Source organism: Lontra canadensis, unplaced genomic scaffold (assembly GCF_010015895.1).
Source record: "Lontra canadensis isolate GAN:19392208 unplaced genomic scaffold, GSC_riverotter_1.0 scaffold25, whole genome shotgun sequence".
In the NCBI taxonomy this organism is placed as follows: domain Eukaryota; kingdom Metazoa; phylum Chordata; class Mammalia; order Carnivora; family Mustelidae; genus Lontra; species Lontra canadensis.
In genome coordinates, this window is record NW_022631019.1 from 20,296,220 (window position 1) to 20,320,286 (window position 24,067).

At 47.0% G+C, this 24,067-nt stretch overlaps 2 protein-coding genes across 5 annotated transcripts in view; one reads left to right on the forward strand and one right to left on the reverse strand.

Annotated features, from left to right (window-relative positions):
- Nucleotides 1–725: 725 nt before the first annotated feature.
- XKR8 (XK related 8) lies at nt 726–6,900 on the forward strand. The gene is made up of 3 exons (XM_032863911.1): nt 726–1,116; nt 3,529–3,725; nt 5,313–6,900. Exons 1-3 carry the CDS (start codon nt 824–826, stop codon nt 6,023–6,025), a joined length of 1,203 nt encoding a protein of 400 aa, XP_032719802.1. The 5' UTR covers nt 726–823; the 3' UTR covers nt 6,026–6,900.
- A 5,418-nt stretch (nt 6,901–12,318) lies between these two features.
- EYA3 (EYA transcriptional coactivator and phosphatase 3) overlaps nt 12,319–24,067 on the reverse strand; it is a 105,266-nt gene continuing 93,517 nt past the window's right edge. For all 4 annotated transcript variants that reach the window (XM_032863909.1, XM_032863908.1, XM_032863907.1 and 1 more), the window contains 3 exons: nt 23,687–23,808; nt 15,030–15,130; nt 12,319–13,039 (listed from right to left, as the gene is read on the reverse strand). In XM_032863909.1, coding sequence (XP_032719800.1) covers nt 12,959–13,039; nt 15,030–15,130; nt 23,687–23,808 — 304 coding nt within the window. In that variant the 3' untranslated portion in view covers nt 12,319–12,958. The remainder of the gene's footprint in view (nt 13,040–15,029; nt 15,131–23,686; nt 23,809–24,067) is intronic.

Here is a 24,067-nt window from a genome sequence, read left to right on the forward strand (position 1 = left end):
CCGGCCGCTTGTCCGCGGAGACTTGCAGCCACCCGGGCCCGGCGTCTGCAGCGGGAACCCGCGTGGAGCAGCAGCCTGGGCAGTAAATGAAGCGCCAAAGACCTTCCCCGTCCCCAGCACATTATTTTCCCCCAAGTTTTCTCCAAAACACAGTGCTTCTCGAGCATCTCATTCTGTGCGTTTTCCCTTTTCATATGTTTCCTGCGACTCCCATAGAGTGATTGAACAGTTACTGAACAGAGTAAGATGAACCACAGGGAAGATACGCCTGAGGGATCCCGTGTCCTCGTCCGTTCCCCCACCCCCCCGCCCTCGCCCGCACGCGAGGCACAGTCGGTTTGCGAAGTCCCTAAATCCGGGTGCAGAACACAACGCGGACGCGAGGGATCGCGGTCCAATCCCGGGCGCTACGGCCTTAGCCACTGCCGTCGTCTAGGGCCTTCTCTTGCCTCAATTGCAATTAGACGGCGGCCGCGCCACGGAAGGGCGGTGTGGCCGCGCCCGGCAGTCTGCGGGCCTAGCGGTCCTCGGGGCTCACTGGGGCTGCTCGCTGGTGCCCTGAGCAGGTTGCTGGGCCGCAGCCGGGGGCGGCCTTCCGGGACGCAGACCTACAGGGGCGTGTGGGGACCGCGGGCGCCGGGAGCCGCGGGGTCCGCTGGCCTTGCTCCTCCCCGGACGGGGCGGGACGGGGAAGTCCCGCCCAGAAGGCCCGGGTCCCGGGCGGCCCCTAGGCCTGCGCCGGCCTCCTTCCTGCGGTGGCGACCCCAGGCGGGGAAGGCGGGTCCGAGCCTAGAGGAGAAGGTACACGAGAGGCTGGCGGGTCATGCCCTGGTTACCCCGCGCCGCGCTCCTCTGGGACGTGGTCCTGGGCTTTTTGGGCACCGCCGCCTTCCTGATCGACCTGGGCGCCGACCTGTGGGCCGCGGGCCAGTATGTGCTCAGCGGCCGCTACCTGTGGGCCGCGCTGGTGCTGGCGCTGCTGGGCCTCGCCTCTGTCGCGCTGCAGCTCTTCAGCTGGGTTTGGCTGCGCGCCGACCCCGCCGGCTTGCACGAGCCGAAGCCCCCGGGCCGCTGCCTGGCGCTGCTGCACCTTGTGCAGCTGGGCTACCTGTATAGGTGAGCACCACGCCCTTGGAAGGGGGAGGGGGGCGGAGCCCGCGGCCCCTGCAGCCGCGCCACTAGCCCCGGTAGGAGCCCTGACACCGTGGAGGGATGGGAAGGAGAAGCTCGGGACCCAGGAGAGGAAGCTAAGCCTTTGTGGGAACTTCTGCTTACAGGTGAGCTCCCCGCCTGTAAAGAAAGAGGGGCCGGCTGACGGCCCTCAGAACCCATATACCCTACCACCGTGGCTCTAGGGAAGAGACTGAAGCCCAGAGAAGAAAAGGAGGCACATGATTTGGAGTCAGACCTGTCTCGGCTCCAGTCCTAGCTAATTTACCATCTGTGGCGTCATCTTTGCCTCAGTTTCCTCCTCTGAAATGGCGACAGGAGTGTAGACACAGGTCTGACTGGCTGGCCTGTTGTGGGGAGCAAAGGCAAGAGCCCAGTGTGCCTTGCTTGGTGCTCTGGGCTCTTGGTGGACTCTAGTCTAACAGCCGACCCCTGACCTGTTCCATACAAAAAATGTTCCTTTTTGTTGTGGGTGGGGCCTTCCTTGGGCAAGTCCTTTGAGCACTCCGGGTCTCAGTTTACTGGTTGTTCCAGTGGGGATGGTTGTAGCACCTGCTTCTGTTTGGTAGGGATTAAAAGAAATAAGGGATTGAATTGCTTCGGCGCAGAGTAAGCCTTCAACAAATGTCAGCTGGCTTGATTACCGGGGTCACCCTGGAGCGTCGGCAGCCCTGACCCTCAGAACAGAGCTTGTCCTCTCAAGCCCTCTTTCCCAGTTTCCTTCTCCCCGCCCCACCCTTTGGTCCCCAGAGCAAGCAAGAGTGCAACGATGGGGTCTGACTCAGCCGTGTCCCCTGAGCCAGCCAGGGCTGGGCATAGGCTGGGTTCCAGAAAGTCTGTGTGGGTGGTACTCCTCAGAACCGCAGGGCCTGCTGGAGATGAAGAAGCTGAAATCAAGGGATGAGAGTCTTGCGGTGGAGTCAGGACACTCTGTGCTCTGGGTTGGGATGGGGCGGCTGGAGCCAGGATCTGCTCTTGAATCCATTCTGCAGATTCTCTCCAGATCTTGCTTTGACAAAGCTGCATTGAGTCTCCAGGAGGGGACAAGAGGAGCTTTGAGTGTTGCGGTTTTGCCTGAGGGACTGCAAGGGCCTCCTTAAAATGCCAGTGGGCAGAAGGAGAGCAATTGTTAGAGTCCTGACGGCCTTGAGGAGCCCTGAATCTGTAACTGTGTCATGCTTCCTCTCTCATCCCATTTCTTTCTTTTCTTTTTTTTTTCCAAGATTTTATTTATTTATTTGACAGAGATCACAAGTAGGCAGAGAGGCAGGCGGGGGGGCGGGGGAAGCAGGCTCCCTGCTGAGCAGAGAGTCCGATGGCCGGGCTCCATCCCAGCCAGGACCCTGGGATCACAACCAGAGCCGAAGGCAGAGGCTTAACCCCCGGAGCCACCCAGGCGCCCCTCTTGTCCCATTTCTGCTGAGCAGGAGGCAGACAGCCTTTACTGAACTTTGGTTTTGAAAATGGGGTGTCTGTTCCTGCCTTTGACTGGACTGAGGCAGGGGCCTTAGGGGACCCAGGCAGAGGCTCCTGCTGAGGGAGAGCCCCAACCTGGGCCTGCCACCCCTGCTCCTTAATGTGCTGTCAAGTCCATCCAGGGGAAGTGACAGTAAATATCTGGTGAATGACTTGGCTCTAGGGAGTGGGCTCACCTCCCAGTGACCAACTGAGTTCAGTTCCGGGTGGGGGAGATCGTGGTGCACGTTTCACTACTCCCCACATGTCAACAGGTCACTCAGGCCTGACTGTCTAACCTCTGGACTCTCCGAACTCTGTGTCTGTCTCCATGTCCATCACTTTGGACGGTCCTCTTAAATGAACCCGTCCTTCCCATCTAACCCCTCCTCCCCTTCCACTCCTTCATAGCCAGAGAGATCTTTCTACAGCACAATCTGACTGACCTATGTTGCCTGTGCTCAGGAACTCCCCTTCCCCCACAGGGTCGTAAGAAAATCTTAGGCTTTCTAAAAAAAAATTGAGAACTGTCACCTGGGGCAATTTCATCGCATGCCTTTGAAATTCACACAGTTTTGGGTCCAAATCCTGTTTCTACCATTCCTTAGCTCTTCGGTTTTGTGTCCCCATCTGTCAAGTGGGGATGTTGTAAGGGGGAAATGGGACAGGGTTTGGGATGACCCGGGGACATCCTGGCCAGTCCGAGCAGTGGCAGTTGGTACCCATCCCCATTCTACAGTGAAAGAGTTGGGTGAGGTTAAGTCACTCGTGCCCAAGGCCCCGCAGCATGTGAGTGATGAGCTAGGATTAGAGCCCGCCTCCATCTACACAGTGGGAGAGGGGAGGCCGAACGCAGCACACACTAACCAGGCCCCCGGGGGCCTCTGGACCCGCCCTGCCTAGGTGCGTGCAGGGGCTGCAGCAGGGACTCCTGGTGTGGCAGCAGGAGGCGCCCTCTGAGTTTGACCTGGCTTATGCCGACTTCCTGACCATGGACATCAGCATGCTGCGGCTCTTCGAGACCTTCTTGGAGACGACACCACAGCTCACGCTGGTGCTGGCCATCATGTTGCAGAGCGGCCGGGCCGAGCCCTACCAGTGTGAGTGATGGGCCAGAGGCCGGTCCCCCCTTTACGGTGTGGGGGAGCTGCCGATGAATGTCAGGAGGGTTTTCACTCTTTTCTAAAGGCTGTTTGGAAAATAGGAGGATGTCCCTTAGGTAGATGTGTGTTCAATCTGGAAGCTACTCCTTAGCCTTCCGAGTGAGGACCAGTGACTAGTGCGGCGGCCGTGGGGGTTGAGTGGCTGCCGTAGGGCTGGCACCGTGCAGAGCACTTTGCCGACCACACTGCTCCCATGCACAGTGGCCCTAGGGGCTGGTGCTGGCTCCATCCACTGGACATGAGAGGAGCGAGGTGCAGAGATGAAGGCATCTGGACCGGTGCACACGGCACTCCGGGACACACACTTCTGTTTGTTTGAGGGCTGTGGGTATCTAGGATTGGGGCCACTATGGGGATGGTCTCCATTGTCTGCAGGGGAGGCAGGGAGCGAGGGAAGAGACAGATTTTCCTGACTTTCTACTTAGTAAACATTTCCATCAGTGGCTCTTATGTGCCAGGTATGGGGCTGCTAGGGACCCCAAGGGAGCAGAGTGTCTTATACCCTGAAGGAGCTCAGAGACAAGGCAACAGAGAATGACTGTGTGCTAAGACTCCAGAGGGAAGTGGGTGAGGTGTACCGGGTCACCTGCGGGGTGGGGTGGGGTCAGGATGGGTGACTCTAGCTCCCGGGGCTCGTGCTCCTGGCCTACCCAGTATTGTGGGCTGAGCTTGTCCAGGTCAGCGAATGCAGCATGCTGGGCAAACTGGGAGGATAGCAGCCCTGCCGAGACCTCCTGTGCGGTAGAAGGGCCATTGCCCCAGATCTGCTTGCAGGGTTGGGGTGGCCTCCTGGTCCACAACAGATGCCCAGTAAACATCTGTTGATGGACTGGGAAAGGGCCAGGGAGTGAGCATTCTAGAGGTCTTCCAGTGCTGCTTGCACCCCTCCCTGGAGGTCCTGGTGCTCCTAGTCCAGGGTGGGCAACCAAGAGGTGGGAGAGGATCCCCACCCGAAACTGCTAGTGTTGAAGAATCAAGGTGAAGGCCCAGTGTGAACTGGGACGTCCTATGTGTGTGGCAGGGCAGGCTCTCCTGGCCTGGAGGGCGGCTTCCGCCACAGTCCGGTTGCCACCCGTGGAAGTTCCTGCTTCCGTTTTCAAGACTGCAGACAGGGAACCGGCGTTACTGATTTTCAGTGCCCAGAAAGGCTTGAGCTCTTCTGGGAAAGGAAGGGTTACAGGGCCCGAGCAGATGCTCAGGGTGTGGCCAGGGCCCCGGGGCCTCAGATGCTGGGTGACGCGGGTGCAGATGAGGGTGCATAAGTCACACAGCCCTCCCCCCACCAATGCTGGAAGAGTCTCGCCCTGGCAGCACCTGAAAAGTTAAGCCTTGCGGCGAAGGGCAGACTCCATGCTCGGACCCTAGGTCCATTTTTGGTTGTTTGAAGGGATGTTCTCTAGCTGTAGCTTCCCTTCAGCCATCAGGAGCTCTCACACCTGCCTGGGGAGGCCGCGGGCCCTGGTGGAATGCGTGGCCTCTAGGGGGTGCCACGCAGGCTCACCCGTTCCCGCTTCCTCTCCACAGGGGTCAGCATCGGCACGTCCTTCGTGGGCATCTCGTGGGCGCTGCTCGACTACCACCGGGCCTTGCGCACCTGCCTCCCCTCCAAGTCGCCCCTGGGGCTGGGCTCCTCTGTGGTCTACTTCCTGTGGAACCTGCTGCTGCTGTGGCCCCGGGTCCTGGCCGTGGCCCTCTTCTCTGCTCTCTTCCCCCACTCCGTGGCCCTGCACTTCCTGGCTCTCTGGCTGGTGCTGCTCCTGTGGGTCTGGCTGCAGGGCACGGACTTCATGCCAGATGCCCGTTCCGAGTGGCTGTACCGGGCCACCGTGGCCACCATTCTCTATTTCTCCTGGTTCAACGTGGCCGAGGGCCATACCCAGGGCCGCGCCACCATCCACCTGGTGTTCCTCCTGAGCGACAGCATCCTCGTGGCAGTCACCTGGTTGACTCACACCAGCTGGCTGCCCAGCGGAATCCCACTGCACGTGTTGCTGCCCGCGAGCGGCCTCTGCTTCCTTCTGGGCCTGGCTCTGCGGCTGGCCTACTACCGCTGGCTGCACCCGAGCTGCCGCTGGGAGCCTGACCGGGTGGATGGGACCCGGGGCTTCCGCTCCCTCGAGGGCCTTCAGCTGCCTCACAACAGCCGCATGACCCAGTTGGCGCAGAACTTCTTCCCTAGGGTTAGGGAGGAGGAGGCTGCTTTGCCACAGAAAGAAGAGGTGAATGGGGTCCTTTGAGGCGAGGCCAGACCCAGCAGGCCCAGAACGGATGGACTCAACTGGTAGAATCCAGAGGATAAGCTAATGATGCTGCTATTGGCCTTGATTCCCTCCAGAAGCACCCGATGTCCGATGTGACAGGCCCTGGAGACCCAAGTTGAGTAAAGACTCAGGCCTGCCTTTGAGGATGAGAACAAGATGCAAACGGCTGGGCCCTGGAGAGTCAGGGGCTCCAGTTACATACAGGACACTTTGGAAGGAAAGAAGAGACCCCGCCCCTTCCCCCATCCCATCCCCACCAACTGAAAGAGTTGGTACCCCAGAGCTCCTAGAGATGGTATTTTCGCCTCCCCAGCCATCTCCAAAATGATTGATGGAGGTGCTGTCCCACGGCTTGGTTCCCTGATCCTGGGCTAGAAGGCCCAGGATCTCCAGGTTGTGTTCAGAATTCTTCCTCTCTGCCTTATCTGTCATTCTGGTCATCCAACAGATGTTTACTGAGAGCCTTGTCTGTGGCAGGAATATTCTGTCCTTGGAGTCTGGAACAAGACTTCCCTCTCTAGCTACTCCTGAGTGGGTGGTCATGCTGGAAGCCAGGGATGTCCAGCTAGTGGCCCTGTCCACCTCCCCAAGGCCTCAGTGCACCCAGCCCAGCCTCTGGCCCTGCTCTCAAGTGGCCATCTTTCAGCCAAGTGCTTGTGACCTTGGGGTCTGGGCCATGGCTCAGCCTGTTGAGTATTTTTCTACTTTAGGCAGTACACTTTCTACCTCAGAGTCTATGTGAGAGGAAGAGAACGTGCGTCCATATGTGTCTCTGCAAGTGAAGGACATGTATGTGTTGTTTTTGTTTAACAATATTATTAGATTATTATTAAAACCTCATGAAACCCTCCCAACTAGTTGTGTCATTAAATCTACAGAGTTCAAAGACACCTGGAAAGAAGGGTCAGGGACATGAAGTCCACCCTTGAAATTGCTAAGGGTCCTGGGACCAGAGAAGAGGGAAGGTTCTCAGCCTTGTTTCCAACTTTTGGGATCTGGTGAGCCGTTGTGGGGTTGATTATCGTCAGGTGGGCATCAGAACCCAGATCTGGAGCCACTCTGGTGTGTGCTGTTAACCAGCTTTGCTGCTGGGCTTGGCAGGAGGAGCCACAAACACCTCTGGAACCAGGAAGTGAACCCTAGAGCCCTGGGGAAGAATGGTACAAGTGCTGGGAGTGCAGTGTAGGGGTGTGGATGTGGGCCGCGGGACCAGAGCAACTTCTCTTGCCCTGGAAGATACGTGGTTTGGGGAAACCAGGAAACAGGAAAATGGCACTGGAGACAGAAGAAAAAGGTGCAGTCATCCGTGTGAGGGGAACCAGGATAGTTCTGTTCTGTTATTCATTTTAGGGGAGACCAAACAGGATAAGTAAAACTGTCTGAGCTAGTGTAAAAGATAAAGTAGGGAAGGGCACAGGGAGAGGGTGAATGCGTGTTGTGGGTGGGAGTTCCAGTTCTGTGCCCTAAAGGGGGGAGGGTGAGATCAGCAGGGCCTGGTGGGAGGCTTTGGCAGCTGTGCTGGCCTGGGGCCAAGGATGATAGAGGTGGGTGGGTCGGGGGTGGAAGCCCTGGGGAGATGATGCTGGTGATTTTTGATGTAGAAGGGTAAGGCCGGATGGATCTCCAGGATCATCCCGTCCAGTGATTTCCAGACTTGAATTTCATGGACCAGTAAAACGGCCAACATGGCTGCTGACTTAATTTTAACAAAAAAAGGCAGTAAAAACTACCATTTATTATTATCTTCATCATCTCTTAATAAGATATAATGGCCTTAGAAAAAGGATCATTTTTTTTTCTAACCGGTTTTTTTTTAATTGAGGTATAATTGACATACAGTATTATAAAAGGATGGTTCTTTTAATTGAATACATTTAAACACCCATAGACATATCCATAAGTGAAATCATTATAGTTTCTTTCAAGTCACTGAGAATATCAAGGGTTGAGAACCCAGAGGGTAGGCTTAGTGCCTGACCTAGCTTTGGACATAGGCCCTAAGGGTTTCCAAGCTTCCTATCATATGAAGAGATTAGGTTCAGGGGAGATGCTATATATGCCCAAACAGAAGACACAGTGTTTTAGGCAATTCCCTACTTTCCTGAAAAAAGTCCTCAAGATGTGTATTCTTAATGTTTTGGCTAAACTCTCATCTGTGATCGCTAAATGAAATTGTCAAATGGTAATACGTAATTAGATTGAAATAACATACAAGGTCTACCACCTAAAATCTGTGGAACGAAGCAGTCACTTTATTTGTATATACAGTTCATAGAATTAAGAGTTTTAAAAAGATGGCAGTGACATGACTTGCAATTAGAAATTTCCTTCAAGATCCCATCAAGAATTTTTTAAAGGTCAAGAAACTTGTTTTTGAAGAATAAAACCACCCTGAATTACTAATTTTTACCTGCCAACCAAAGGTTTTTGAGAAATGCGCAGATGTTACACTTACTATAGGGGAGAAGGGAGGTTTACTCCAAGGCTTGAAAAGCAAGTAATACTCCAGTATTTGTACTTACAACCAAGTTAAAGATGTAATAAGTCTGCTTCAGCTATGATGTGGTTCAAAATACGTACCTTCTGATTAAAAAATTTAATGCCTAAAATACAAGGCAACCCCCTTTTCTAAGAGGGAATTAATTTGGAAAAAAATATATATCTTACAGTCTGACACATGTGGCACTTGGAAGCTAGCCCGAATTCTGGCCTCCTTCATTGCAATAAAAGGCAAAGGGATTCTTAACTGTTTTCCAGACCAGTGAGGGACAGTCAGACCCAAATCTGAAGAAACGAAATGAGCAAAAGTAGTTGATGTGACAGGAAATGAGGCCAAATCAAGCGAGGTTTAATATCAGATTGTCAGTTTTATTGCTTTTGCATGTAAGCTCATCACAGCAATGTATTGATTTCTCTTTAATAATTAAATTTCAGCACAATTTGACAGCAAATGAAACCTCTTATCATTCCAGTCCTAAACTTTAAAAAGCAGATTTTAGAAACAATTAAGAAATAAACTTTCCCCTTGCAAGTTATTTTAAAATATTATTTTATTTCCCCATGTACATTTGTTTAAACCAAATGGTTAGTCTTTATTTTCAATGAAATTAATGACTGGGTTATTGAAGGGTGCCAGCTTTCTAATGAGCTCTTCGGACTTTTTTTATGAAGCCCTACTCAGAAGCCTACTTAGCTGGGCAACTGGGCTGATCCTACTTAGAAAAGACACAGGAGCAAACTGTATAGAAAATAAAAACTTTATTTTTTCAAGTTTATAAGATAGTTCCCATTACATATAACATTATGGTCAAGGACTCTACACAGCCACGAATGCCCGCAGTCCCATAAATATATCCGATCCACTCAATGCCTTTTCCTGCTAAATGAGGCATCTGAAGTCCAGAGGGTTATGTTTTGAGTAGAAGCTGTCCTTAATGAGATGGCTCCCGTCAGTGCATTAGGGACTAGCCACGGAGCCTTGCTTGCTGGAGCAGTCTAAATCGGAGAGGAAGGGACAGAGGGCCTGCAAGTTGGGGATGGGTCAGAACTAGATTTTTCTCTCATAGTTTAAGATATTTTAGAATCCCAGAATTCAGATTTGGCTTCTTTATAAGTGAGACTATCTGGGGAGTTCCAAGTTTTGGATGAAAAAGGAAGCCAATGAAAAAGGTGGTAAGAAGTAGAAGCCTGCTCAAGAAGGCTCCTTACTGTCCCCCTTCTACAGGAGTGAGGAGAGGAAGGCCCACCAGCTCTCCACCCTTGGCTTAGACCGTCCTTCTCCCAGGAAGAGAAAGAACGTGGCCCCGCCCCTCCCCGCCTCTGCCCCGTGGTTCAGTGGCACCGACACCCATTCAACGTAGCGAATGTCTAGATGTTCCACGTGCTGCAGCCAGAGTTCGCCAATCAGATTCTACCTGGAGCTTGAAAAGTGAGTTTGTATAAACTGTGGACAAGCCGCAGCACAAGTCTCCTGGCACGCTAGCTTTGCCCCTCAACTTGCAGAGCAGAAGACAGGAACATCCCAAACCGAATAAAAGCCCAAACAGGCATCGAAGTCTGGAACAGGCATCTTTTCTCCCGGACACCACCAGCCGCCCCAGGGGCATTGGACAGGGTGATGCTAAGGCACAGTTTTACATTCGAAAGTCAAGCCACCTCTTAAACCCAGGACACATCTGACAACTCTAGATCCCGCACTGGAGACAGTCCTCACCATGAGACATGCAGACCCATCTGGCAGAACCCACAGTGCCTGGTTGGGGGAAAGACTCAGCATGTGGGTGACTTCATGGGGACACTTTCTAGTAAAGAGGGCTTCCCCTTGAAGAAATGACCCCTTGAAGAAATGACCCTTGAAGAAAAAAAAAGAAATATCCTTTTGCCCTCAACTTACAAGAGTGCTACCCACTTACTTTCCTTTCCAGATCTTTGTGCTGGGGAGGAAGAAAACACAGGGTAAAAGAATGCTGTGTTCCCTGCACAACTCATTTTGGCAAAGAGGAATCAAGAAGCTCTCATTTTCCATAATGGGGGCAGCAACAACCAGAAGAAAGCAGAGGTGCTCTGCTCCGTAGAGCTTCCTCACTTCTCTTAGCCAATTCCAAGTTCCTTTTGCAAAGACCCAGGCTAGACAGTCAGGGGGGTGGTGGGGGAAACACCATCGAAAGAGGAGTCTAGTTCCTAGGGATAGAGAGCTTCTCCCAAAAGGCAGGGAGAGGGAAGTGTTTGTGTGTGGCCCTGTGTGCATGACGGGGGGACCACTGCACAGACTCACAAGTCTGACATGCAGCACCAACCAGGTGGCCTCTGTCCAGCTCAGGGAACCCACAGTTATACTGCTAGTAGGGGAAGAGCTTGGGGCCTGGAAGAAAGGCCCATTACGGAGCTTTCTAAGATCCATTATCAAGCAAGGCAGAGCAGCATGTGGACAACTATGCTCTACACAGACCGTGGAAGGTTGGCCTCCGACTACACGCCTCATCTCTTCCCCACCTGTCAAGAGACGAGGTTGGAGAGACAGCTAAGTAATGAGCACTGACTCCAGCTCCTTCCCCAAACCTGTGAGGAATGGAGCACTTTCTCAATCCGTTCTCAAGGAATGTGTCTATCAGTCTTCCTCTGCTGCCATTTGGTGGCCTGGCATCAGGAGGAGCCTGGCCCCTCGGTGCCGCAACATCTCCAGAAATGGATACACAGAATCTCTGGGGGTAAGCGATTACAGCTGGGGGTGGTCAAGGGACGCCTCCTCCTGAGGACCCAGACTGCACGCCTGAGGGGCTGACATGTTCACCTCTGCAGGCAGCCCGGGAGAGGCTCAACTTCCTGAGCGCTAATAAGTGTATCCTGCCCAAGCAGGGGCCCACATTCGTCTTGGAGGGATGGAGCATCCGCAAACACACCTGGGCTCTAAGGCTGGGATTAGCTGCCGGGCATCCACCAATCTTCCTAGAGGTCAGGGTGACAGATATTTCTGCATATAGCGCCGGGTTAAATTTTCAGGCATGGAATAGGGTCCCAACACCCTCATTTAAATCAGGAAAGTCCTTCTGGCCTTCTGGTTTCCCATTTTAGAATGGGATTTGAGAAGCAGAAAGAGTGTTCCATGGGAAAAGTGGGTTTTGATCACAGCAATCTGTTCTTCGGTTCCAGGCAAGAGATTTGGGTAAATACATACCCAAAATACCTTTCTTGGCTTAAGGGCTTCAAAGGAAGTCAAAATGTAGTTACGAGTCTGTTCTTAGGCTTGATTTAACTTCTTGGGTCCAAAGCTGAGGGACTGGCCAGAGCTGCATGGAGCGGATGTGACGTACAGAGGGCAGGGCAGGGGCAAGGGTCTAGCACTGGTGACTAAGAAGGAAGAGAAGGGTGGAGGGGTGAGCCTCTGCTGGGGAAGGGTGCTTCTCTGCCAGAGAAGGTGGAATTTTCTTGTTTCAAGAGCCAAAGAAGCAGAAATTCCTACGAAGCCTTAGTCCTTTCCCTCCAGTTGGGAGGTAAGCCCTCTGGGACTTAGTCTTTGAATGAAAGTCAAGCTGAAGGCTTGAAATTTACATCTTAAGAGAGGGAGTTTCTAGGGTTGTGCCATTTGGTTGAAGGGAAACAGGGACTGGAGAGAGGACTAAGGCTTCTTGGATGGGAAATTCCAAAGTCTCAAGGTTATCAGTGTCCAGTGCCCCACAGTTCAGCAAACTAGGAGATGGAAGAACGGGAGGGAAACCGCCCTCGAGAGCAGACCACCGGAGCAGCTAAAGGAGGTGCTACTGTCACAGAGAGGTATTTTAGATATTTCAATTGCTATTTTCCAAGGAAACTTTACATACCCCTTTCTTGTTAGAAAAAGAAAGGAGGGAAAACCTGCTTCAGAGACCAGACCCTTAACTATAAAAATAACATATACATTCCCTGGGAATATGTTCTAGAGCTAAGGAGATTACAAAGACCGCAAGAGATGGTATCACAAAAGTCTGCCACGTGTATCCTGTTCCCGCAAGTTCAGAGCAGTTCTCAAACTGGGCGCGAACTAAGAGTGCAACTCTGCCCCAAGAATTGCCTTTTCTTTTCTTCATTTTTTGAAACAAAATAAAACGAAACAAAACCCAGACGAATTAAAAGCACTGTCGCTGCGGTGAGTCTACTGTCCTCTCCATCCCACCGTCTCCTGCCTCTGCACGAGGGTGAACACGGGGCCGCAGCTCACTCTTAGCAAAAATAAGCTTCGTCCCTTGCAGCTGTTGGTTCTGATTGTGTTCTCGCCAGCATTCCATGGAGAAATAGAGAGACACACACACAGAGACAGAGACAGAAAGGGAGACAGAGACACAGAGAGAGAGAGAGAGTTCCCAGATGGTTCTGGTCTCTAGCTCCTTTCAGGAGGGAAAAGGAGCTCATGGGGAAGGGTCTTCATTCCAGTTCTCAAAGAAAATCAAGCTCCAAAGCCTGGTGGAGGGACACTAGATCTCCATGGTTGGTGATTCTCCAGAAAGGCATGTTGTGCTGGAAGAGAGTGGGACAGTTCATAGCAGATTAACCCAACTTCTTTTGGGAGCTTATATTTACCCCTATACCTCTTCCTTTCCCCAAGACACTTGGTAACACTCTCTTCTCCTGCCCACCTTACTGGGCTGTTAAAAGTAAGTCATATGTATAAGGACTTTGTACACTACATGACACTTTACAAATATAAGAGATTTTTGCCAGGTCTTTCGTGGTAACTGTGCTTTTATGATACATCCTTGTTCTAGCCATTATATAGGGTCCTCAGGATCAAATAAAATGACCCTTGTGAGAAATTACTATTACTCTATCACATTTTCTTACAGATGGTTAGTTTTGTGCAAATTTCAGGCAAAGTTTCTCTACGTTTCGACAAAGTGCAAATCTTGTTCACGACTGAGATGCGGAATACACAGATCTAAGAAGTAATAATCCCATTTACCATGTTGTCAAAATCATGTCCAGAATACCGTGTGCTGTTGTGGAAACCACATTTTAAAGAAGGGATCTGAAAAAATCCAAGTGTGGGAGACCAGGTTCTGTGAAGCTGAAGCGGGTTAGCCTTACTGATCGTTTTGCTCTAACTGGTTCCAAGTTACCCAAAATACCGAAGTCTTACAGCAGTTCTTTTGGCAGTAAGCTCAGTGTTTTACAAGCATGCTGCTCACACGTATTTAAACGGCTTCTCATATACAGAACAGGAAACAGACTTGTTACATCGTACTCAGGACTCCGACCAGGATGTGAAAGTTAGATACAAGTTTTAGTTCAATGGGAGGAGGAACATCCTAACAGTTTGGGTGACCCCACAATAGAACACGACACACAGCAGTCTCCCCATCCTTGGGTTTATTCAAACAAGGACTAGAAAGTCCTCTGGGAAAGGGGCTGCAGAAAAGGTCCCTCGCAGCATAGAGGCTGAAATGGATGGAGCTCTAAGGCATCTTTCAACGGGTACATGCTACGGTAGGTGATCACAGGAAGCAGCTGAGAGGCGCCTACTCTGCTAATGACGTCATCCTTCTTTATCTCCCAGACTCCCTTCCTCAAACCAAGCAGCACTGTTGCCTCCAACCACTAGTGTCTTCTCCCCGTCCAGAGGGCAACAAGCACTTCAGAACCAAAGCCTCAAAGATAACACATTGAAAAAAAAGATAAACGTCCTTGAATTGCTACATAAAATAGTGAATGAAAATGTAATGAGGTAATAATGCCACCCGATTAGCAATCTCACAGTTTATTAATAGTTGAAGTTTTTACATTAACTGGATGAAGAAAACCAGGACAGCTGGTCCTAGCTGGCAACCCTCCGCCTCCAAACGTAAGAAACAGAGCTGCTGGAAGGAAACTAGGGCATAGAAAAAGAACTTCTGTAGATCCATTTAATAAACGCAGATGAGGAAACTCCAAGAGGAAAAGTAAACTGTCCAAAGTCACACAGCTAATCAAGGGAGGAGAGCTGACCCAAATTAATTTTAGATTCCACAGTCAAGACTCTTTCATCTATGGTTTCCTGTAGTGAGATGAGGTGGCTTGGAGTTGGGATCTGCGCAGTGAGGAGGTTAACAGCAGAACAGTATTTTCTGGGCTCAAAGATAGGAAGGACTTCATCTGAACGAATTTCACTGGCTTTTTGAGAATCTAAAGCCTGGAAAAGTCAGATCAATTCACCTTTTTGTAGCGAAGTCTCAAGTTCTTGGGATGAAGATGGAAGATGGGGTCCATATCCGGTTTAATGATGGAGGGCCCTACAGCAGGGCCCAAAGATTTAAAAATTTCTGAGTGGCAGGGAGGAGGGGGGAAAGGAAAGACCTAATGACTTAAGGGAAAACCCTATTTGGGGGAAAAATGAACGTCTTTCTTTAAAGAAAAATAGGACAGAGAGGGGAAAACACTGTAAATGCTCAAGATTGCTACGATTTCTGACTTTTACCGTTTTTCTAATTACTTGATGCGTTCCCACAGGGACTGTTCTTTTTACCATGGTTACCTGTTTGGCTGCAATTTCTTCATCTCGTCCGTCTCCAATCACTACATATGTGACTTTCTTTCCAAACCTAGACACAATTCTCTCGAAGCAGCTCTCCTTACCTGATGAGAAAAAGAAATCTCCCATTAGGACATTCCCCCTACCTTTTTTCAACACTAAAGAAAAGAGCTGCTGCTGGTTCACCTGCCTAGGCTTAGACGAAACAAGTGACAGCCCATGTAATTTGTGTGGCGGGGAGTGCGGGTGGCAGCTGGAGATCCAGCAGGCCTGCTGCCCAAAGAATGTGGAATTGTGCTATTAAGACAAGACTTTCTAAGCATTGTGCTTTTTAGGTTCTTATTTTAATAAGTGTGGGCGTTGTGGGTTTTTTTCTTTTCTTTTTTTTTTTAAGTAGGCCCACACCCAGTGGAGGCTTGAACTCCTAATCATGAGATCAAGATCTGAGCTGAGGGGCACCTGGGTGGCTCAGTGGGTTAAAGCCTCTGCCTTCGGCTTAGGTCATGATCCTAGGGTCCTGGGATCAAGCCCTGCATCGCATCGGGCGCTCTGCTCAGCAGGGAGCCTGCCTCTCCGCCTACTTGTGATCTCTGTCAAATAAATAAATAAAATCTTAAAAAAAAAAAGATCTGAGCTGAGATGAAGAGTTGGAAGCTTAACTGCCAGTCACCCAGGCGCCCCCTCAGTGTGGGGAATTTTTACAAATGGAAAGCAATGGTGTCTAGGCAGTGTGAAAGCTAGGATACCACCTCCCTATTTTATAGCTTACAAAGGTAATTCCTTTAATGAACTCTCAAAATAATCCAGTGAGAGGAGTACAATTCCCTATTGTAAAGATGAAAATGGGATCGAAAGGATTAGTTACTTGTCTCAGATCACAAACAAGCTAGTAGCTACACTCTTGGCTCCAGGATCCAATTTAAAAGGCTGTGGCTATCTTGCCATGATGAAAGGATAATTTCGGAGGGAAACTGTTTTAGTGTAGGGAAAAAAAGTGGAAGCATAAGGTTCTGATTTTGTATTAGTAACAAGAAACAGGCAAACAGCCATTTTCTTCCAATTCTTCATTTTCCAGAAACAGTTCTGACTTGGGTCTTAGGTCTTTCATGGGGGGTAACAGCCCCCAGAGACCAATGAATATGGCAGTAAATCAGACCAGAATATCTAGAATGTCACATCTATAGTATCTATTGAATGCTGTAACTGCACTGAGATAATGGATCTCTGAAGCTGACTTTGGGAAAGGGTGATTCCAATCCACTGCAGACAGCTGAGAAACATGGCAGTGTATCAAAATTCAAATCCCATCTGGAACGCACCAGCAACTTGCACAGATGACACTGCTGTAGGAAAAGATACTTTATTTACATAAATAAAAGGGAAATTATTTCCCTTGCTCTTTCTTCACCATCTTATACTTTATTTCCCTGTTTCTGCCACCTTCTTCAGTTAAGCAAGGTCCTAACTTTGTTTCCTTCTTCATCCTTCTCCATTAACCTCATCCTTTCTTCTTGCCAGATCCAGTGACTTAGCACCGGGGTTCCGGTGAATAAGAAAAAAGGTGCCTCTTCTTCAAGGCACTTGACTGCCATCTGCTGGAAGATTGTTGTAATAAATATATAAACATGAATCTGCGACAACATGATAATCCACAAGAACCTATCCACCCATACCCAGAAGTCCTGCTTGGCACATCTGAGCAACCGCAAGTTTCTGAAATCCCTAGCCCAACTGGTACCTCAACCCCACTGAGCGAGTCACCTGGACCAGACACCTAGTCCGCTTCGGGCTTTAGTCTCCCCCTTGTCATAAAAAGCTTGGCTCAGGTGCATTTGGGTCCCTTTCAGTGCTAACATTTTACAATAGCATCATCATGCCCGACAATCAAATCAGGCAGTGCAGTCAATGTCTGCAGAATAAATACATATTAATCTCATAAATGATTCAACAGATGACTAGTCCATGTCTTGAGCCCTAATTCAAATATTAAATAGTTCAACTAATAAATTCTTATTATGTTCAAAGTGTTAAAGAGTTGTTTGTCTAATTCCATGCCTATAAACTAAGACGACCTCTGCCAGACCCAATCTACTTTATGATCGGTCTATGGAAAATAACCTTAAGTCAGTCAGATTTTAGACTTTTCCCCTAAGGCCTAACAAAGGGAATGTTTCATATTTATTTACTTAAAAAATATTTTATTAAATCACTTGATAGAGAGAAGGAGTGAGAGAGCACAAGCTGGGGGGCGACACAGGGAGAGGGAGAAGCAGACTGCCCACTGAGCAGGGAACCTGATGCAGGGCTTGATCCCTAGATTATGACCTGAGCAGAAGGTAGACGCCTAACCGACTGAGCCACCCAGGAATGTCTCATATTTAGAGGACAAGGACATAAAAAGTTTTTCATTGTCACGGCATGTAATGGTCAAGGACGAAACACATTTAGGAATGTCTCCTCTAAAAGGATTACGAGACAGAGAGAGTTATTAACAGCTCACAGTGAAGAAGTAGCTACATTAAAAAAATGACTCCCGTACAGTTGGTAAATAAACTTCCTCCATTTTACACTCTGCAAACAATCCCGAAGATGAGCTTTCCATTCAGGAGGATATGGCCAATGATCACTCAGCTTACCAAACATCAAACAGCTGAATCTAACTGCAAGACCAACTAAGCCTTTGGAGAATATTAGGTTTCTGGGCTTCCCCTATCAAAAACACTTCTGAGATTTTCAGAAACAATTTGGAGAATTCTTTTTTAATGTCCAAGGTAACAGAGTGGCCATTAAAAGATTCATAACTCTGAAATCAAATATTTCTTCTCCTTGCTCCCATCTCACAAGCAAAGCCTCAAGTCTCTCATTGTAGTTACCAAGGTACAAGGTACCCATCCACAGCTTTGCAAATGAGCTCTGGATGAAATGAGATTGAGAATAGTTACCAAATAAACACATGTATTGTCAGAAGGAATAAAATAATTCCCATTAATCTGATGAGCCTTCGGGTGTCAGAACTCACTATAACAAGCACTACAGAATTTCTACCTTTCAGGAGTGAAAAGCTTAGTGCATGCGCTGGGTTCTTATGAAACACAAAGTGAGGCAGTGGCCGCGAGAGCAAAACATGAAGGGGGGTGGGTTTCCCCCAATCCCTTGTAAATGAAATAATTCAACATATAGAAAAAGGAGAATAAAAATAAACTCCCGTATACCTACTGCCGCTCCATTTTTGTCGAATGTTTTAACACTTTCAGTTGCTTTAGATAAAAAAAAAAGAATATGAGAAACTACAGATTTGATTTCCTGTGTACCCATTGACCCTTCCTTTCTCTGTGAGTATATATCCATAAACAATATATGGTATATGGTTGTGAACACTTCTGACCTTTAGATAAATGATACACACCTTACATATCTACCTGCACTGTTTCTGTGTTGAATATCGTCACCCATATTAATCCTTAAGGATGTACGTACTTTTAGTTCATTCGCTTTTTACTGTCATATAGCATCCCATTGTTTGGATACAGCGATTACTTTCTTTTCATGGACAGGTTCACAGAGTGGCTGTCTCCAACTGTATTCTATTATGAACAATGTGGCATCAAAAAAATCCTCACATGTCTCCTTGTGCACATGAAAATTACTCAAGGGCAGGGGTGGGCCAACTTTCTGTGTAAAGAGTCAGGCAATAAATATTCTAGGTTTTGCTGTGTTGCAACTACTGGACTCCGCTCCTACAGTGTGAAAGTAGCTATGGAAATGAACTGACATGGCTATGTTTCAATAAAACTTTACAAAAACAGGCAGTGGACAGAATCTGGCACATGGGTTAGAGTCTGCAGAGCCTTGTACTAAAGTGTATTTATCTAAAAGTGGAGTTACTTGATCATAGGGTTATGCACATCTCAAACCACTACACATTGTCAAACTATTCTCCAAAAAGGGCTATATCCAGGGGCGCATCGCTGGCTCAGATGGTAGAGCATGCAACTCCTGATCTTGGGGTTGTGGGTTCAAGCCCTATGTTGGGTATAGAGATTATTTAAAAAATAAAATCTTAAAAAAAAAAAAAAAAAGGCTATCTCCATTTTTAATCCCATAGGCAGAGTTAAGTGTTCCCATTTCCGTGACAACTTTGGCACTGCCAGACTTAAATTCCTGTTAATCTGATAAATAGGAAATGCATCATACTTTAAGGACATCTGCATGTCCTTAATTGGTGAGGTTAAGGAACTTGCCATATGTTTACTGGTGTTCTGATTTTCCTCTTCTACAAACTGTTCCAGGGTTTCTGTCTACTTTTCTAAAATGCTATTTGCTGCTTCATAATTTACAGTTCTTTACAGACTCCGTACACAAATTAACAAGTAAAAGAGTTGCAAGTTATCTTCTACCAGTCTGGTTTGTTTTGTCAACTTTATATTTTCACTCAATATAAAATAGAGCATCATCCAATTAAAATGATCATTTTGTTGTTGCTGTTTTTAAAACTGTTTTTTTTTGACTTTTAAATAAGATCCTCTTCTACCTTAAGGCCATAGATACTCTTCTGTATTTTTTTCTAAAAATCAAAGTTTTGCTTCTCATGTTAAGTTTTTTTTACCCATCTGGAACTTATTTCTGCAAATAGCACAAAGGAATACAATTCTGCTTTTCTCCTCATATGGGTAACCCAGTTACCCTCATACCAAGAAGTGAAGGTCAGTTCCATGAGGACAGAGGATTTTTGTCACTGCTATATTCCTAGCACCTTCACAATGTGAGACACACAGGAGGCAACAGCTATCATCCTTTCTCATCTAGTGAATCACTATCACTTGCATATAAACTTTGTATAAATTTCTCTTAAATTCAAAAATTCTCTTGAGCCCATATGACCTCCACTTACTACTTCATTTCTTTGTCCTTCTTTATAATTGATCTAAAGTGTCATATAGTTACCATCTCCAGCTCTTCTCTTTCCAGTCTCTCTTAAGCCCATTCCAATTAGGTGTCACTCCCATCACTTTGCTCAAACTGCATGTCAAGTTTATTAATGGCCTCCACGTAGCAATCGTATCTGACCCATTAGCAAAATCTGAGTCCAACACTCTCCATTTGTCTTCTTCTAAGACACCATTCTCATTTTTCTTCCTACCTCACATACTTCTCCTTCTAACACTGCTGCTGGTTCCACCTTAAGATCCAAATATTTAAATATTAGAGGGACTCAGGGCTAAGTTCATAGACCTCTATTCTTCTGTCTGCATTCATTCTTATGACTTGTCCAGTCATTTTTAATAACCGCACACACACGAAGACTTCCCATTATTTGTCTCTAGCCAGTACCTCTCCCTTGACTTCCAGATTCAGATATCCAACTGCCTACCTGACATCTCCACGTGGTTATCTAATAATTATTTCAAACGTAGCATCTAAAACTAGACCCTTAATCTTTCTTACCACGGCCTTCTCCATCTCAGTAAATGGCATCTTCATCCTTTCAGCTGCTTTAGGCCAAAATCCTTGGACTCTTCCTTAACTTCTTTTTCTTTCACACCCCATATCCAAATTACTAGCAATGCCTGTCAAAATAATGCCTTCATAATATATCCTATATATATCACAGACATATCTATCGTCATATATGACTACGTCCCCACCTCCATTACTACTACCTTATTTCAAGCCATCCAGGATCTCATGCTGTATTGTTACAATAACCTCCCAATTTCCCTCTTAGCTATCCTCCTCAAGCTCCTACACAAATCCCATTTAATGGGCAAGTCATTTCTTGTCAGTCTTCTGCTCAAAACCTAAAAATAGCATTTCATTGGAATAAAAGTTGAAGTCTTTAAAATAATCTACAAGGCCCTGCAGGCTCTCCCCACCCTCTCCTTTGCTCTCTCGTGACTTTATTTTCCAACATTCTTCCTTCCCTGCTCTTCCCTGAACACGCCTCCAACCTCTTCCACTGGCTGTTCTCTCTCTTTGGCATGCTCTTTCTCCAGGTAAAGGCTAATGGCTAACTCCTTCACTTCTGTTAGGTCTCTGCTTAACTTTTCAAAAAAAGGAAGGAATGAAGGAAGGAAGGAAGGAAGGAAGCAAAGGAGGGAGGGAGGGAGGAAGGAGGGAAAGAAAGAGAGAGAGAGAGAAAGCTTTTCCTTGAGGCATACCTAACTACCCTACTTGAAACATGGCCTTCTTTTCCTGAATTTTAGCTATAGCCCTTACCATCATCTGATGTATGTGGTTTGTTTTCCTTAACTTACTTGTTTACTGACTGCTTCTTCCCACTAGGAGCAAGGATTTTTGTCTTTTTTGATCACTGCTCTATCCCCAGTACCTAGAAAAATGTCTTGCAGATAAAGGTGACCAATAAATACTTGGTGAATGAATGAAGAAAAAAAATGTCAACAGGACCTGGTGGGCTTATTGCCTCCATAGGTCCTGGGGTATGAGCACACACTGTGTGTGTGTATAAACATATAAAATTAGACCAACATTTTATGGAGAAAGCTGATCAACAGGTATGTAGTAGATTTAAAAAAAATAATGAATAACCACAGCTCATCTTCAAACTCCAGGACCGTCTCCTTTGGTAACAACAGGGAAGTAGGAACTGGAAGAGTTTGGAGAGATGAGGAGAGGGCTGCCAGAGTCCTCTTTTTCTGACCATGTGCAGCACACAAGAAGCAGAGTGACACACTTTGCTGCCTTCCTAGTGGAACAAGTTGGTGCCAGTTAATTAATTAATTATTTCAGCAAATATTTATTGAGTACCTACTCTTTCCTGGTGCCAGTTAATTAATTAATTATTTCAGCAAATATTTATTGAGTACCTACTCTTTCCCATACTTGGTACTGAATACATTTTTAGGGGTTAAATAGTACCTTCAGATACACAGTCCCATTTGAGTTTCACAACCTCTCTGGAAGTTTCTCATTTTATACGAGAAACCTGAGGGTCAGGAGATAAAGTAATTTGCCTAAGGTAAGAACCAGTAAGTGGGGGAGACAGGACTTGAATTCTAGTTCTTTTTTTCTTTTTTAAAGATGTTATTTATTCATGAGAGAGAGAGGGTGAGAGACAGCACAAGCAGGGGGAGGGGCAAAGTGAGAGGGAGAAGCAGGCCCGATGCGGGGCTCCATGTGGGCCTCGATCACAGGACCCCGGGATCAGGACCTGAGCTAAAGGCAGATGCTTAACTGACTGAGCCACCCAGGCGCCCTGAATTCTAGTCCTTATTACTATTTTTCTTTTCAAAAAGCTCTACTAAAAACTGTAAAATCTGCCGTCTTAACCATTTTTAAATGTACATTTCAGCAGTGTTAAGTATACTCACATTATTCTAAAACATTCCATGGTACAAAGCTGAAATTCTATACCCATTAAACGACAATTCCCTATCTCCCTTTTCTCTAAGCCTCTGTTAATCACCATTCTACTTTGTTTCTATGAGTCTGACTAAGAAACTCACAGTATTTGCCTTTTTGTGACTGTCTTACTTCATTAGCATCATGTCTTCAAGGCTGACACATGTGGTAGTATACGACAGTATTTTCTTCCCTCTTATGGCACAATGATATCCCACTGTATATATATACCATATCTTGTTTATCCATCATTTGATGGACATCTGAGTTGCTTCCACCTCTTGGCTATTGTGAATACCATTACTATGAACATGGGTGTGCAAATATTTTTTTGAGATCCTGCTTTTAATCCTTTTGGATATATACCCAAAAGTGGGATTGCTGATCATATTTCTTTTTTGCATTTTTTGAGGGATCACCATACTGTTTTCCACAGTAGTCCTACCACTTTATATTCCCACCAACAAGGCAGAAGGGCTCCAGTTTATCCACATCCTTGTCAACACTTGTTATTCTTTCTCTTTCTTATTTTTTTTTTAAACTTTATTTTAAAGTAAACTCTACACCCAATGTGGGGCTTGAACTCATGACGCCGAAATCAAGAGTTGCATGCTCCACTGACTGAGTCAGGCAGGTAACCCCCCCCCCATTTCTTTTTTTTCCATTTTATTTATTTATTTGACAGAGAGAGAATGAGAGAGCACAAGCAAGGGGGAGCGGCAGAGGGAGAAGGAGAAGCAGGCTGCCCACTGAGCAGGAAGCCCAACTCAGGGCTCGATCCCAAAACCCTGGGATCATCACATGAGCTGAAGGCAGATGCTTAACTGACTAAGCCACCCAGGTACCCCTATTTTTCTTTTTTTGACGGCAGCCATCTGAATGGGTGTGAGGAATTTAAACAGTTTTAAGTATACAGTTTAGTCTTTGATTTTTAATCTAGTGCTTTTTCTATTAGACTATACTGTACCATTCTCTCTGGAAGATAAAAATAAATCTGGGATGAGGCAAAAGTAGATTTTCAAGCTACATATTATGTATTATAAATGGAAAGAATATGATAAACTTTAAGTTCTACCTGGATTTGAATCTGGTTTATTTAACTTACTAGCTGTGGAGCCTTGAGGAAGCTACACAACTGTTAAGCCTGAACTGGCCCATCACTAATATTAGGAAAAGACTGCTGTGAATATTAGAGAGATATATATAAAGTGTCTAATTAAGGGATTGAGAAGTAATTAAGTACATCATAATTATGAAGTATTACGTAAGGCAAGTGACAGGAAACAGAACTGAAACCATACCAATTTTGGTAGCACTATAGATGTTTTCAATAGGAAATATTTCTCCTAGCCCATACAGGAGAACCTTGGCCAGAGCTGGAACAAGCTGGGTCGTAGTGATCAGAACATTCACACAATTCTTTCTAGAAGGGAGAAAAAACAAAAAGAAAAGAAAAGGAAAAAGTGAAACTAAACCTATATGAGAGCAAGAATTCTTTAGAATCTAATTATTAAAAACTAAACCTCTTTAGAATCTAATTAATAAAAACTAACTGCAAAGGGCCTGATACTTGTTCAGTGCCATGTTCAGTTATTGCTCTGATTACTTCAGGTTTCTTTATTTCCCATATTAAAGGACAGAGATTCTATATATTTAATGGGCACTGAGCTAACAACTTGATT